We start from the raw sequence: 17290 nt of genomic DNA, 5'->3' as shown, positions 1-17290 counted from the left end.
AGCCTTTGCCAGATGAACAGCAGAGGTGCCCTGGGGCTAGAAGGGCATTTCTCCAAGGGCCTCAGCATGAAGCTGGTAGTGGCAGCTCCTTTTTTTTCCCCTTCCTGGGCATTGTGCATGATCCAGGCCCAGCAGCTCCTTCAAGGGGGGATACAACTGCAAAGATCTTGCACCACAGAGCTGCTTCCAACGTTGACCTTTTTAAACATTTTTTAATGCTTGTTGGGAAATGAACATGCTCGCTTGAACAAATCCTCTTTTACCTATAATATTGCTAGGATCCTTCATTTTCAGTTTAAGCTGATTTTCACTCTAATTTGAGGCCGATTCACGAGCAGCTGAAGCACTGCAGATGCAGCGTTTCGCGGACTCCTGCCAGTGCAGATCGACGCGCATGTTGCATCGCAAGGCCCAGCCCCCCACCTGTAAAAGCATTTGCCCTCCAGTGCCACTGATGCAGCCTGTCGAGTCCTGCCTCCCTGCCCCCACCAAGCAAAGGGACTGCTGGCGGGTGGCACAGATGCAGCGTTTGAAGCTGGTTCCCCCTGCACCAGGAGCACTTTCCAGCAGGCTCCCTGGGAGGCGCAGCAAGCCTGGCGCCACCACCAGTAATGATGAGGGGGTGGAGAATGGGAGGGACATGTTAGGCAAGGGATGGTGCTGAGTGGGTGGGAGAATCTGCTTACTAATTGTTTTACTGTCCTGGCTTCCGTTCACCAAAATAAACTTTGATATTAACCAGAAAAACTGAGTCATTTTTTCCCCACTGATTTTCTCCTGTATTTGTTTTAGTCATAATAAACCCTGATAAATTCCTAGCAAAAAATAAAAAACAAAAAGGAAGGTCTCTACTTAATAGTGGCTTAACTTTTAACATGCAAAAGTTGCTTTTAAACAGCCAGTTTCCTTCTGCACTATTCACTTTTGAAAACCAGCTGCAGCCTGCTCGAACCCTTACAGCATTCATACACTCTCTTAATCTATCCTTATCTTTCTCACATTCTCATCTTTCCTCAGGCTTTTTCTTAAACTCACACTTCGATTCCACACAGATTCTGCATGCATGCAAACCCTTTTCATCTTTCAACTGGTCTATTACATGTCCATGGCACTATGGCTCCCCAGGACGGTAAGGATCTCAAAGATACAGTGGCTTGCAAAAGTATTCAATCCCCTAAAAAGGCAGCAGATGTGTGAATTACAAATGACACTGACACAGATTGTTCCAGACAGCATTTTATTGCAAACCAGTATGCTCTTAAAGTAAATATTCAAAGTCACAATTAATTTGTTCTCTATTTTTTTGTAAAATAAAATTAAAAACTGAAAAATGCTGCTTGCATAATTATTCAACCCCTGTGCTGTGGAAGCTCCAAGTTTACACAGATGAAAGATATTGCCCTAACAATTGGTCTCTACCTGTAAATCATTAAAAAAAAATAAAAAATCAGCTTTTCTGGATAAAAGACAACCTAATTCTAGTACCATAAGTCAGACTGTGAATCTGAAAGAAAGCTATGAAAATGGAGATTCTAAGGAAATTAAAGATATAGACATGCACACGAAAGGAAAAAGCTACAAAATAATATCCAAGTGCTTGGATATCCCATTTAGCACTGTTGGATCAATTATGAGGAAATGGAAGCTGCATCCTAACCACCCAGACACGGCTTAGACAAGGCAGACCCTCAAATCTCAGCATCAGAGCAAGGAGACGGGAGGGAAGCCACAGCGAGGCCAAGAATCACTCTGAAGGAGTGGCTGGGACTGGCCCTGAGCTAGGAAATGGCACTAAATTGCTATCACACCACATACACGTCCACATTCAGGTAATCACGCTTCTCTGCTCTTCTACAGACATCCCATTATTCGTATGTGTCCAGATGTGCTCATGCCTTTGTGGATGCTACACCCCATGTACCTGTAATGTAATAGGTCTCTATGTGCTGTCACTTCCGTAATGAGCTGTCAGGGGTCGTAGCCAGATGCTCACTTTGGATAGTGTGCAGTGCAGTTTACAGATGTCAAGATGTCATACTATCCTAGGATTGGCATGGAGAACAAGGCTCCATAGTGTTGGAAAGGAGATGTTTGTGGAAGGAATATTCCACTTCTCTGCAGTGCTGCTTATAAGAGTTAGGATGATACAAACTGTGCAGTAGGGATAAAGCTATTTCTTTCTCTGGTTTTCCCTAATGTGTCCACACTGCAGTAGAGATATGTAGTATTTCTGGCCTCCTTTTCTTCTCTCTTAGGTCCCCAACTTTCTCTTTTAGTTTTGAAGCCACTGAAACGAAACAGTGGAATGAGTAAATGCTTTTGGTTTTCTGCCTGCAGCTCCGTTCCAGATCTTGGTGAAGCCTGGAGAGCACAGCTGCCTCCCCACAAAACAATGGTTAGGGCTATGCCTATTGCAATGAAGCTGGTAACCTATTCGGCGATCCCAAACAGGGGGGCCTTGTCTAAAAAGCCACGTGAAGGAGGTTTAGTCAGGTTTCCTGAAACATGCAGGGCTTTGGGATACGACCACCTTTGTGTGCCAAGGTCAACTACCAACTTCTTGATGGAAATCTTTCCGAGTCCTGAATCTGGATGAACTGAAAGCATGGCCTCATCACTAACCTCCTTCTTAAGACTGTCTTGCACCGTAATGCTGGCTGCCTCACCCTGCCCCTGTATGTGTATTTGTGAACGGCTAGATCTGGACAAACACAAAGCCAAGAACTGATAGTAACAAACAAGTAACCATTTTCTCTTAGTTTTATTATAGGTAGTTCTCAAGTAGTTACAATAAAATCTTATTATGGCATTTTTCTTCTCAAGTGTATATCCAGTAGTGTGTTTCCCAAAGCAAAGAACTTGTTTTATTTTTAGTATAAAAACAAGAAACATGAAATCATACAATGCATGTTGCAGGTAATGTCTTCTACATACAACGTAACTGGAATAATACTTGAAAATGAATCAGCTTTTCTAACATCTACAAAGAAAATTGTAACCTACTGTATGTGACGGCATACATTTGACAAAAGCCTTCTGCATCTAAAGGTTACAAGAAGGCACAACAAAGGTTATTAGCACACAAACAACAGCTTAGCGCCTCACTTTAAAATGTACAAAACAATACAAATACTTTAGTAAACAAGATCAGCTCTGCCACATCCTTCAGCTGGTTTGAAGGAATCCTTTTCGCCAGAACAAAATGTAACATACAAGGCTGGCAAGGGTAAATCTGCAGCATTTAAAAGTTCACGCTTATCTAAACTTTCTGCTGACTCTGGCACAAGCTTACAAGTTCTGTTTACTCTTATTTACCTGGTGAACAGAACAATGGTCCATGCATGAGCAGAGAAATAAGTGAAGAGAAGAGTTCTCTGTTAATGGGGACACGTCCTTTCCATGTTCATGCCCTTGAAATGAGTTGTCTGCTACGTATTTTGTCACGTCTCTCACGCTGACCGCTTTGCTCTCTTGTTCCTCTCTAAATTCAAACACCTGACTGTTTTTCCCCCAGCTCAGAAGGATCATGGATCCTCACGGGTTGCACCCTTGCTCACCAAGCCCAATAAAGGGATGGCTACCAGCAGATTCTGAGGTGACTCGAAATGTGGATAGTGGAGTCACATAGATGTGGTGGATCACACAGAAGGGAGCTATAAAGGCTATATGACTGTCAGTACATATAGAGTGGACATCATTAGTCCCAAATATTAGGAGTTATTCAAGCATCATCACAGTGAGAAATGAAAAGAATTAGGCCCGTCTAGACTAGGTGGTGGAGATCCCAGACGGGAGCAATTCTAAGCAGTTTAGATCCCAGATGTGATATATCTGCAGGCATGACTAGACCAAAGAGCGATGCAGACCGAGAGACTGGGATTCCAGATTGATAAATGGGGCATTGTTCTGGATAAGTGCTAATCACACAGCAAAGGTGACAGACCAGAGCATCCTATCCAAGCTACCTTCTGCATAAATCATCTTTTTCACTTGCTTTCTTTATTGACTGGTAAGTGATTAGTTCTTTGTAGCAACCCTGTTCGGACAGAGCTGCTGGGTCACCTCAGCATTCCTAACTCTTGCTTCTGAGCTCAGCAGGTGCATTGGACCTGCATTCCCTTACCAAACTGGAAGGGCAGGCAACAGAATCCAGAAATGGTGGAGAAAATCCTGCTGAAAGCTGGAATGTCATACTCCTGTCACGGTGACAGAGCAGAGGCCACAGAAATACAGTGGTCTCTCATTAGAACAAAGAAACCCTGCTTTATCGTTAGCTGAAGCCCTCGCATTCTCGCTGCTAAGAATCCTGCAGTGCTGGTCCTTTACTTCTGCAGCACGGATTCCATGAGTTTCTAGCAAATTTCATTACTGGAACGAATACCTTGATACCTGGGGCTCTCACCCAGGTTTATGGTAATAGGAAGGGCCGATAAAGAGAGAGCACAGCATGTCAGTGTGATTGGCCAATGAGATCTGACCAGTGCAGCAGCAGCCTTAAATATTACACTACCAAATGAGCCGAGCTCTCCTAATAGACATCTTTATAAACGTACACAACGATTTCACATGTATGTTATGGTTTGAGAAACATGGACATTTATAGAACATATTTGGCACAGACACACAGTGTTGGCAGCTCCTAACTGCTCGCACGCTGCAGCGTCCTCACAGGATTTCAGCTGATCCACAGCTCGAGTTACCAGGGGATACCACATCCCCCAGAACAGGCTGAGGCATAGGGTGGAATAAAAATCCATCAGAAACAAAAAAAAAAAAAAACCCAGACTTTTTTTTTTAATTAGTGTAAAGCTTTCTTTTTAAAAATAAACTTTAATACACAATCTGCATTTAGTGCAAAATGTTAAGGCCCAATAATATGGTAATTACTGAAACTTTAAATGTAATGAGTCCATTTGAAGAGTCAGAGGTTGAAGGTTGACATCGGACCTTGTAGGGGACTCTGTTACCAGATGTGATGGATTGGCACATAAAATGATTGCAGGTACTGAGAGTGGGCTTGGTTCTCAGGTAAGTAGATGCTACCAGCACAAGACAACTGTGAGCTCCTAATTCTAGCTTTTTCCTCTGCAATTCAGGTTATTTAGGACTCTACATAGCAGCTCCCAGTAATTACCAGCTCTAGTTTCTGGATGGTCTGACCATGTCTCCTTGCAGTGGTGCACAGATAGAAATGCAAACAAAATCAATCATCTAAGGTTGTTTTGTTTAATAAAAAGTACAATTTTAAATGGTATTGTATGTGTAATTAAATTTCAGATACTATACTAGGACAGCTGGGAGCAAATAAAAAAGTTAATTATTAATCAATAGCATACCATTCACAATTGTCTAATGTCTGTATAATTAAATCTGAAAATATTAAGCTATAGCTTTGCTTTAAAAAAAGTAGTTAGAAGATACCTTCTAGGTAGGAAAAAAATACTGCAAATCTAATGAAAAAGCTGGGTAACTGTAAATAATGTTTTGATGGCTATGACAATCAACAAGGATCCTTATAAAAAAATAAAAATTAAAAATTATTAAAATCAATGATTATAATTAAAGCTTTTGGCTTTGCGATTTAAATTAATCCACCCTGCTGAGCCTGTCCTGGTTTTACCCCGTTGGACACAGGGTTACATCTCCACGCCTGCAAAACCAGGTCTGTCCTCAGCTTGTTCTAGAGGACATGGCGTCATCTGGTAACCGTGGCTGCAGCAAACTGCCCTGGGGCAAATTCGGCATGCCGGCAGTATTAACCTTTCAGCATTATAATGGCAAAAATACAATTTGCCACAGAGTCTTAAGGCATAACTGTACTGCTCCCCAGAGTGGCCGCACAGGAAGAGTGAGGAATACTGCTCTCCATAATCACTGGTTCCTCTCCTTTGGGGCTGCTGTTTTTCTGCTCTAAAATTTAAAATGATGGTGGCATCACATTGACTATTGCCTGCTCCTGTACATGTAATGACATCATCCTGAGGGAACCGGGGAAATCTATTCTCAGTCATGTGACCTAGAATAGCCCAATTAGTTTCCTAGCTAAGATTTCATAACCATTGTATGTATATATATATTAATAAGTTTAGTGCACTTACGGTAAAAATGGATGGTACATACAATGTATAGTTGGTGTTTAAGACGCATAGAATTTGCCTGAAATAAAATATCCAGTTGTTTCAGGGAGACTGCAGGTGGAATTAATTCTCACTAGTAAGCTATAGCCTGTGACCTGCTGGTGAGGAAGGCAGCAACTCACACTGGAAAAAAAAAAAAGAGACAAATGGGCTCTTGGTTTTCCTCTTAACTCTCCTTTTCCTCATGCCCCAGAATGCTATGTCAATGCCAGCGCTGGTGGTCACGAGCATGACAACATGGAATCAGGGAGAAAACGCAATTAGACCGACTGGATTTTATAGTTCCACAAGCAAGGCTAGGTTTCCCAAGCCACTTTCTCAGGTCACATTAATTGTGTTTAAATTGTTTTTAAATGCGACTGGTTTTGAGTGAGTGGTCCCCATTTTCCTCCTCCCACCCTGCAGTGAACGGCATTGTCAACAGATGGCGCTGTGGTTTCAAATGCTTGCAACCCAGCCAGTGCTTTACAGAGTACATGCAGGAATGGTACACCAACAAGGATGGGGAACTGGTGACTAGTTCAGGGAGAGGAACAGGTCATAAATGTGGGTCAGAATAATAGCAGGGCAGATGAGGAGAAGGCAAGCAAAAGATCAGGCGCACTGTCCTGAGACATTATTGCAGGGGTGTGCAGAGATACATAATATACATTTTATCACCACATCCTCCCATCCAGGCTACTCTCTGTGTACTCACACATACTGAAGATACATTTATGTACCAGTTGGCTGGTTGGGGGGGGGGGGGGGGGGGGGGGGGTTAAGGAGAATTAACACATTTTCTCAGGTCAAGCAGTTGCTCCCCAGGGCTCTTCTAATGGTGTAGCGATCACTTGGACAGGCACGGCGTGTTAATGGCAGCTTGTGTGCATCGGTTAAGGCCACGGTGCAGGGGTGAGGTGGGGTTAATGGTCATGCTGTCCGTTCACAATCCGGCGCTTTCCTGCCCCAGAACCATTTTTCATGAATGGCTCTTCATTCTCCTCGGACAAGTCGTCCTCCTCTTTGTCACTTCGTTCATCGCCGGACATCTGAGCAGAGGAGACAAAATGGCAGGACTGATGAAGCTTCTGGAGGCCATGTGCATTTCCTGCAGCTTGATGCATTCCTGGTTAAGGACCTCTTGTCAGGCATTTCACCAGGATGTCTTTAGGAGCCGTGACACAAAGGGGGAGGAATATAACTACATTTACAATTCTAATTCTTTCATCCTACGCATACAAGATCTCACAGCCTGCTTCTGATTACAGGGAGAACCAAGTAGGGATATACATTTGTTTATAACGAAAATGCAAAACACAACAAATAAGGATAATTTGTTTCAATCGGGGGGGGGGGGGGGCCCGAACCGAATAAGGGGCCCCCTGAATGAAACGAACCTTATTTGCTCGTTTTATTTTAAACAAATCCATCGGGCCTAGGCCGAGGCCAGAGCGCGACACTGGGGTCTCGTCAGAGGCATGGGCCGATGCCGAGACCCCAGAAAAACAAAATAAACCCAAAACTTACCTGATCTGTCGGGTATCTGGCGAAAGCCGGGTCTAGTCCTGGAACCAGGCCCGATGCCGCAACCTGACCCAGAGTCCGGGTCCTGACGCCGGGGCCTAAGCCCGGAACGAGGCCAGACGCTGCGACCTGACCCGCAGGCCGACACTGGGGCCTCAGCCTAGGCCAGGGCCCAAGCCCAGCACTACACTGTCAAGGCCCTGGCATCGGGTCACAGGGACCAGACCCAAACACTGCAACCTGGCATGGAGGAGGGGTCTCGACGCCTGAGCCTAGGCCCGGACCCAGGCTCAATGCCACAACGACCCGGAGGCTGGAGCCTATGCCCAGACCCAGGGCTGATGGCAGGGCCTCGGTCCCAACGCCAACTCAGGCTTCAGTGTCCAGGCCAAAGATCTCCGTGGTCCACTGTCTTCCTTCTTCAGCTCTTCAATGCCAATTGAAGGGCGTCCGGAGCTAATTAACTCCGGCGTATTCACCCCACCGGATGGCACCATTTGGCACTGAAAAGCCGAAGATGGAAGACAACACACTATGGAGCTCCCAGGCCTGGACCTGACTCTCAGCCCAGGCGTCAGGATCCAGCCTCCTGGCCAAAGCCCTGGTGTCGGGCCCCGTCATTGGGACTTGGCCTCTGGGTTGGGTTGCATCGTCAGGTCTAGGTCCAGGCTGAGGCCCCAGCGATGGGATCCAGCCTATGGTTCGGGTCACAGTGGCGACGTCTACCCTGAGCTCGGGTCCCAGGCTTTGGGACCTGACTGAGGCCCTGGTGTCGGGAACCGGTCTCTGTGCTGGACTGCAGCGTTGGGCCTGTGTTCGGGCTCTGGCCTCGGCCAATGCATCGGCCTCGACCTAGACACCACCGGAGGATCCCCACCAGACCACTAAGTGGGGGCCAGGGGGATCCTGGTCCCAGCTTTTTTCCAGGAGGTTGAGGGGGGAGCCTAGTTTTTGTTTTTTTGGCCATTGGAAAAATTACTTACCTGATAATTTCATTTTCCTTAGTGTAGACAGATGGACTCAGGACCAATGGGTATAGTGTGCTCCTGCTAGCACCTACTGTGCAGTAAGCTTAGTTCTTCAGTATTCTCTTCGAAAAGCCAGTGTGGATATATGTAGCTTAATACTTGATTAAACTTGATTAACCTTGAACTGGTTCAACTGATTTTTTTTTTGATTTTTTTTTTTTTAAACTGGAGACCGCTAGTGCACTCAACCAATTAAAGCCGACACCAGACAAACTGTGGGTGTCTTGAACTAGGGGTAGGCCATGGCTTACCCGTGTTTGCTAAGTCTCGAGATTTGTTATCCGAGGTTCTTGTTTTCTGGGGCAGCCGTGGGTGGGATGCTGAGTCCATCTGTCTACACTAGTAATTTCTCCATTTCCTAGCCTGTAGCCAGATGGACTCAGGACCAATGGGATGTACAAAAGCTACTCCCTCACAGGGTGGGAGGCTGCCCGTGGCCCAATTAGTACTGCCACGGCGAAGGCTGTATCCTCCCTGGGCTGAACGTCCAGGCGGTAGAACCTGGAGAAGGTATGTAGGGAGGACCACGTCGCCACCTGACAGATCTCGGCTGGCGACAGCAGCTTAGTTTCCGCCCAGGAGACTGCCTGGGCCCTTGTAGAATGGGCCTTGACCTGTAGAGGTAGTGGTTTTCCTGCCTCTATGTAGGCTGCCTTGATTACTTCTTTGATCCGCGGGCTATGGTCACCCACGATACCGTTTCCCCTTGTTTCTTCCCGCTGTGAAGAATAAACAGGTGATCTGTTTTGCGCACAGGTTTCAATCTTTTCAAGTATCAGACTAGGATTCTGCCGACATTCAGATGGCGAAGGAGGCGTGAGTCTTCAGAGTCCTTGTGCTCATCTGGAGATGGTAGCGATATGGTTTGGTTCATGTGGAACTGTGAAACCACTTTCGGTAGGAAGGATGGTACAGTAACGCAGTTGTATGGTACCCAGCATGAACCTGAGGAATGGTTCCCGGCAGGATAGTGCTTGACGTTCGGAGATGCGCAGACCTGAGCTTATTGCTACCAAGAATGCCGTCTTTAAGGTCAGGAGACGTAGTGACAGACCGCGTGATGGTCTGAAGGAATCCCCTGCTAGGAAGTCTAATACTAGATCAAAGTTCCATAGAGGCACTGGCCACTTTAGGTGTGGTCGGAGTTGTTTAATCCCTTTCAGGAAACGGGACACATCTGGATGAGTTGATAGTCTGGTACCATCCACTTTGGATCTGAAGGTCAGTGCTGCAACTTGAACCTTGAAGGAGTTCAGAGACAACCCCTTCTTCATGCCGTCCTGTAGGAATTCCAGGATCGAGGGAATCTTGGAGCTCCAGATCCGTACGTAAGACAGGGATGTGGAGAACTTGCGTGCTTGGAGCAGGGTATCAATCACGGCCTTTGAGTAACCGTGCTTCTTCAGGCTTGTCCTCTCAAGGGCCATACCATAAGAGAGAATCAAGACGGATCTTCGTGGAAGATCGGTCCCTGCTGGAGAAGGTCCCTGTGTGGAGGTAGGCGCAGAGGGTTCCCCGCAAGTAGTCTTCGCATGTCCGCATACCATGGCCGTCTTGGCCAGTCCGGGGCGTCTAGTAGAACTAGCCCCTTGCGATGCTCTATCTTGTGGATGATCCTGCCCAGTAGTGGCCAGGGTGGGAAGGCGTACAAGAGGTCTTCCTCTGGCCAGTTCTGGATGAGACCGTTGATTCCCTGGGATTGTGGTTCTCGTCTGCGGCTGAAGAACCTGGGAACTTGTGCATTGAGACGGGTTGCCAGTAGATTCATGACTGGGAGACCCCTGCGATTTACTATCAGCTGGAAGGCCGTGTTCGCCAGTGACCATTCCTCCAGGTCCAGGCTCTTCTGCTGACTTAGTCCGCTGAGACGTTGTCTTTTCCCGTGATGTGGGAGGCCAAAATCTCTTGCAGTTTTATTTCTGTCCACGCCATGAGGGGGTCTACCTCCAGAGGCACCTGCTGGCTCTTGGTTCCTCCCTGGTGGTTGATGTAGGCAACTGTTGTCGTGTTGTCCTACATAACTGATTGACTCGCCCCGGAGTCTGTGACTGAATCGCAGGAGGGGTTATAGTAGGAGCCCCAGAGGTGCCTTCCTGTGGGGGGGTGCCAAGTCGAATATACATAGGTCCGAGGTACAATCATCAGTGGTTCTGGACCCCGCTCTTGGCTGTAAGGGGCCATGCTTAGGTTCCCCTTGGGCCTCTTCGCACTGCTGCCATAAGAAGGATTCCAATTCAGGTTGCACGGCTCTTATGTGGCAGGCTGGGCAAAGGGAGTGTCCCTTGGCCTTCTTGGATGGCGGTGCCATTGTTTGTGCACGTGGAGAGCTTCAAACTCGGCTGTGCGTGTAGGTATGCGCACGGATGCGCTTAGTTGTGCGTGCTGGATGCACAGAGTTTATGCGCATGGAGTGCGCATGGGCTATGAACTTTGTGCGCCCGTTGTGCGCACTGCTCTACGTGTGACGCGCGCAAGTTAGGCGCATCGGCCGCCCGGCCTGTCCCGCCAGTCGAGGGGAGAAAATGGCGCCGACGACCCCACTTGTAAGATGGCGCCCCCCCCCCCCTGGAGGGTCTCCACGTGTGTGGACCCTTGCACCGAATCGGGGCCTAGCCAAACCAGGGCTGCTCAACCTGATCAGTGCCCTTTAAACCTCACTGGGGAAAAGATCGGTACGGCTATTCGAGCCTTGGAGACCGGAGACTTAAATGTAAAGGTTTCTACCTTACCTGGTCTTGGAGCTTACCGGTCGTGTGCCGGGCGGTCTCCAGCTGCTTAGGAAGAGGGGAATACCTTCACCGCTGCGCTTGAATCTGCACCCGCTGCCTTTCAGCCACCCTGGGGACTAAGTCCACGCTGGGAACCGGCTGCTGGACCAAGGCTCACCCCTGAGGCATATCGAAAATCACCTCAGGAAATCTCGACTGGGAGAGGGACCCTTAGGTTTCACCGCAGGAGAAGCGGGGCTCTCTTCTTAAAGGTACATTTTCTTTCTTCTTTCTTGTTGTAAATGTTACACTATTCTCGTTTGGGATAATGTCCGCATCTGCTATGGAGACGGAGAAATTCGGAAGAGCTAAGCTTACCGCAAGGGTATATGTAGGGTGACGTCAGCTTTGAAATCTGTCTCAGCCTCCCATCTGCTATCAGGAGAGCACAATACCCATTGGTCCTGAGTCCATCTGGCTACATACTAGGATATTTGGGTTTTTGTTTTTTTAATTGCTTGATTCGTTTTGTTCACACGAATCAAGCAATCCACGAACCGAAATTTGTGGGGAAAAACCTCCGGGAAAACAAATCGAATAAAGAAAATTAATTTTTTTCCCTGCACATCCCTAGGTTCAAGCAAGATTTCAAAGAAGAAAATCAAAAGCAGTAAGTACAGAGTACCAGATCTAACCTAGATAAGAATTTTGTGAGTGTGCGCACACATGTATACACATACATCAGGGTCCCCTGCTGAATCCCACCAGGCTCTGAAGGATGTCGTGCACCGTAGCCATCTAGCAAGGCCTGTCGGTATGGGGGGGGCTAACTAACATAAGAACATAAGAAAATGCCATGCTGGGTCAGACCAAGGGTCCATCAAGCCCAGCATCCTGTTTCCAACAGTGGCCAATCCAGGCCACAAGAACCTGGCAAGTACCCAAACACTAAGAAGATCCCATGCTACTGATGCAATTAATAGCCGTGGCTATTCCCTAAGTAAACTTGATTAATAGCCATTAATGGACTTCTCCTCCAAGAACTTATCCAAACCTTTTTTGAACCCAGCTACACTAACTGCACTAACAACATCATCTGGCACCAAATTTCAGAGCTTTATTGTGCGTTGAGTGAAAAAGAATTTTCTCCGATTAGTCTTAAATGTGCTACTTGCTAACTTCATGGAATGCCCCCTAGTCCTTCTAGTATTCGAAAGTGTAAATAACCGATTCACATCTACTAGTTCAAGACCTAAAGACAAAAATACCCCACATCTCAGGCAGGCAGTTTTACACGACAGACATATATGTACATTAAGCACTGCTTCACCAGCTCAAGCGCCTTTGAAATTTACTCTCTTAAAGAAGTAGGGCCTCTGCTCGGACAGTTACGCTGGGAGCTTCCCTCCCTCCAGCTGAGTATTTGAGCCCAATCTTCCACTGCCAAGTTTCTCAGAAGAAAAAACAGGGCTTCCACTGCATTCCTCGGAGTTTTGCTGTTTGCAGCCCTGACTTATAGAGTGGGACATTGAGAAGGGTCAGAGATACTGCAGAGGCACTGACTAAAATCAGAGAAAGAAACAGGACAGCCCCAGTCTTCAGCAGGCCAGACAGACAATCACAATGCTTTGAAATTAAGAATAAAAAAAATCTCACCGGCAGGAAGAGATTCTCACGATATCTGGATATCTCTAGGAGGCATCGCTGCTGTAATAGCCCCAGTTTGTCACTCCGTAGCCCGCAGCACCATCTAATAATTACTCACACAGAGTTCTGCACACACCCTGAACACTATGTACACCTCTTCTAATCTGCATTGCTCAACTAATTCCTGAATATACAATTGCACTTATCTAGATTTTCTATTTGCTTTAAGAAAGCAGTAAACCAGACAAGAGCAGCTACTGCTAAGGATGGGATCCTGCAATGCTGAAACGGAAAACCTCCAAGTTGAATCTTTTACCATAACATAAGAACATAACAGTGGCCAATCCAAGTCACAAGTACCTGGCAAGTACCCAAACATTAGATAGATTAAAAGCTACTACCCTGTTTCCCCGAAAATAAGACATCCCCCGAAAATAAGACCTAGTAGAGGTTTTGCTGAATTGCTAAATATAAGACCTCCCCCGAAAGTAAGACCTAGCAAAGTTTTTATTTGGGAGCATGCCCGTCGCACAGAACACCAGAGCATGCAGCTGTGATTTTTTTACCCTGCAGGATTCACAGTTAGTTGTCATCACAAACCAGCATAACCAGACAACTATTCAGAATATGATAAATGTTCATTTTTTTGTTCAACAATATATGTGAATTCTTCTTCATGGAAAAATAAGACATCCCCTGAAAATAAGGCCTAGTGCATCTTTGGTAGCAAAAATTAATATAAGACACTGTCTTATTTTCGGGGAAACACGGTATTGCTTATTAATTACTGTCATAGCAGTTTATGGATTTATCCTGTAGGAACTTATCCAAACCTTTTTTAAACCTAGTTACACTAACTGCTGTAACCACATCCTCTGGCAATGAATTCCAGACTTAACTATGCGCTGAATGAAGAATTTTCTTCAATTTGTTCTAAATGAGCTACTTGCTAACTTCATGAATGTTCCCGAGTCCTTCTATTATCTGAAAGAGTGAATAACTTAACCTGTTCAAGTCCTTTCATTATTTTGTAGACCTCTATCATATCCTCCAAACTGAACAGCCCTAACTTCTTTAGCCTTTCCTCATAGGGGAGTCAGTTCCATGCCCCTTATTTTGGCCGCCCTTCTGGATCTTCTCTAGTCATCAGCTCAGTAACAACCCTGGATCATCCCCTAAACCTGCCATCTACCTTCCAGCCAGCAGATACAAGGAGCCAGTCCTGAGGGGGTGGGAGCGGTGAGGGTTTAATGCTCGTCACAGAACAACGCCTACTGATAAAAGCGGAGTCGGGCACTCTCAGGCCCCCAGTAGTAGGAGGTGAGATTCTTGATGCAAGCTCTCTGGACACAGAAGATTCCAAGATCTGCTGCCGGTTAAGCTGCCTTAGGACTGATCATGTGGCCCACTGACCCACAATCGTGTTGGGTAGGTGGGAGGCAATACAACCTCTGACTAATCAGGTGCAAGCTCAGGATTCTACTTACGTTTCCGGAGAACACCTTCTTCACCATTTTAAAAATGAGGTAACTCCAATATATATGCAGTAGCTGCAGGGTGAACATGATCATATTGAAGAAGTAATATAGAAAGAACGGAGAGCAGAGGTAGAGAGGGTAAACCACCGTTGCGTAGATGATCCTGAAGGAAGACGGAAAAAGACAGAAATCAGGTCATCATACTTTGTTTCTTTGAATTAATCCAGTTTTCTCACGGAGCCATGCCAATAAAAAGCTCTAGAACCATAGAGAACTGGCCCGTGCCCACAGATCAACTGGAGAATGCCCACTCTACTCACCAAAAGGGGAAAATGATGAGTCTGGTGATTGTAAAGACGATGGCAAAAACCAGGAACACGGCATCGCAGGACCGCTTCCAGCGGGCATAGTTGCACATTTTGGCAGCCTAGATACAAAAGAAACAAGAGTTGCTTACCTGTACAGGTGTTCTCCGAGGATAGCAGAATGTTAGTCCTCACACATGAGTGACATCATCAGATGGAGCCCCGATGCGGAAAACTTATGTCAAAGTTTCTAGAACTTTGGCTAAGCACACTGAGCATGCCCAGCATGCCCAGCATGCCCTATACCACGCATCCACGCGGGATCCCTCTCCAGTCTTGTAATATAAAATTCAAATTTAAACAAAAAATAGGAGAAATCCAACTCCACAGGGTGGCAGGTGGGTTTCGTGAGGTCTAATATCCTGCTGTCCTCAGAAAACATCTGTTGCAGGTAAGCAACTCTGCTTTCTCCAAATATAAGCAGGATGGTAGTGCTCACACATGGATGACTCCCTAACTACAGGCTGCTCCCCAACACACAAAGGGGACTAACAGACCCCTATCCAGAAGCCAACGGGCACAACATCAATGCTGTTGGTAACAGAGGGGGAGACAGCCTAAACCCAAAAAAAGGGCCCCTAGGCAGGGAGAGTTGTGTTCTACACCTCAAAAAGGTTCCAAAGGACAGACTGGCTTAACCCACCGTCGCATCAGCCATCCCAAGATATGAATGTGTGGAGAGAGCCCCATGTCGCAACCTTGCAGATCTCCTCCACGGGAACTGCTTGCAAATGGGCCACAGATGCTGCCATGGCTGACAGAATGAGCCCTGTCATGACCCCCAAAGATGCAGACCCACCTGGGTATAACAGAAGGAGATGCAATCTGCTAGCCAAATGGATAGTGTGTTTGGCAACGGGAACTCCCAATCTATTCCTGTCAAAAGAAATAAAAAGTTGGTTGGACCGTCTATGGGCTTCTGTTCGCACCAGATAGAAGACTAAGGCTCGCTTGCAGTCCAAACTGTGCAAGACTCATTCACCTTGGTGTGAATAGGGCCTGGGAAAGAATATTGGCAAGACGACTGACTGGTTAAAATGAAAATCCATCACCACCTTAGGCAGGAACTTAGGGTGCGTGTGCAAGACCACCCTGTCATGATAAAATTTAGTTTAAAGTGGATAAGACACTAAGGCCTGGAGCTTGCTGACCTTGCTCACTGAAGTGACCGCTACCAAAAATATGACCTTTCAAGTCAGGTACTTCAGGTCACAGGTGCGCAGCACTTCAAAAGGAGCTTCCATCAGCTGAGCTAACACCACATTGAGGTCTCAAAACACAGCAGGAGGCTTTAATTGAAGCAGGCCCCGCATGAAGTGTACAACTATAGGCAGTACGGAAATGGGCGTACCATCTATACCTTGGTGGTATGCGCCAATTGCACTGAGATGAACTCTGACGGAGTTGGTCTTTAAGCCAGCCTCCAATAGGTATAAAGAGGTAGTCAAGCAGTTTTTGTGTAGGGCAGGAGAACGGATCTAGGGCCTTCTGCTCACACCATATGGAAAGCCTCCCCTACTTAGTTCATAGGACTTTCTAGAAGCCATCAGGACCCAAGACACATCCTCTGAAAGAACAAGCGGATGCAGAATTAATCTCTCAACATCCAAGCTGTAAGCGACAGGACCTGGAGGTTGGGAAGCCGCAGCCTGCCTTGATCTTTCATGATGAGATCTGGGGAAGTCCCCAGACTGATCAGTTTCCAGATGGACAAATCCCGTTGGCGTGGAAACCAGACCTATCTCAGCCAATGAGGAACTATGAGGATCATAGTCCCCCTGTCCTTACGAAGCTTCAAGAGAGTCTTCGCCATTAAGGGACTCGGAGGATACGCATACAGAAGACCCTTGCCCCACACAACCCTGTCAAAACCCTATCCCTGGAGTTGACTGAGGAGCCGGCTGAGGTTTGGGGACTTTCTGCTGCCTAGGACAGCCACAGGAGCCCCGATGATATTGACAGGAGTGAGGGGGCAGAGGATAGTACTTCATTTGGCGAAAAAAAAAAGGACTTCCTAGGCTCCGGTCTCCCTGGCCTCCTAGAAGAGGAGGACGGATCCAGAGTACTGGCGGAGAGTATTTAGAGGGTTTCATGGTGGTCCTGAAGCTGGACCACAGCGTCTCTAACCCTATTTCCAAAGAGACTCTCTCCAGTACATGGCAAGTCTGCGAGTTGGAGATCAGAGGCCCGCAGTCATGCCATTCTGTGGGCACCAATTCCCGCTGCAGAGACTCTTGTAGGCCGCATGGACCTCATGTTTTCTGCACTCCAGGCCCTTAGGAACCAATGCCATGAGGGTGTCCTGTTGCTGCTGAGGCAGCTGCTCAGCCACCTCCTGCACTGCTTCCAGATGTCCCACGAGTACTGGCTCATGTAGAGCTGGAAGCAGCGATATGGGGAATGAGCATGGAGCCTTGATGC

The 17290-nt window shown here is 46.9% G+C and overlaps 1 protein-coding gene across 1 annotated transcript in view; it reads right to left on the bottom strand.

The window, feature by feature from the left end:
* Positions 1-2742: 2742 nt before the first annotated feature.
* The window catches only part of LOC115074751 (ceramide synthase 2-like), a 37821-nt gene continuing 23273 nt past the window's right edge, over positions 2743-17290 (bottom strand). Inside the window, 3 exon segments of the mRNA XM_029574513.1 lie at positions 2743-7168; positions 14514-14667; positions 14825-14931. Of these exon segments, the coding sequence (XP_029430373.1) occupies positions 7043-7168; positions 14514-14667; positions 14825-14931 (387 nt within the window). The 3' untranslated portion in view covers positions 2743-7042.

The sequence above is a fragment of the Rhinatrema bivittatum genome, chromosome 13 (genome assembly GCF_901001135.1).
Source record: "Rhinatrema bivittatum chromosome 13, aRhiBiv1.1, whole genome shotgun sequence".
Classification (NCBI taxonomy): Eukaryota; Metazoa; Chordata; class Amphibia; order Gymnophiona; family Rhinatrematidae; genus Rhinatrema; species Rhinatrema bivittatum.
Note: the sequence above shows the minus strand (reverse complement) of the source record. Positions and strands in the feature narration are given on the sequence as shown.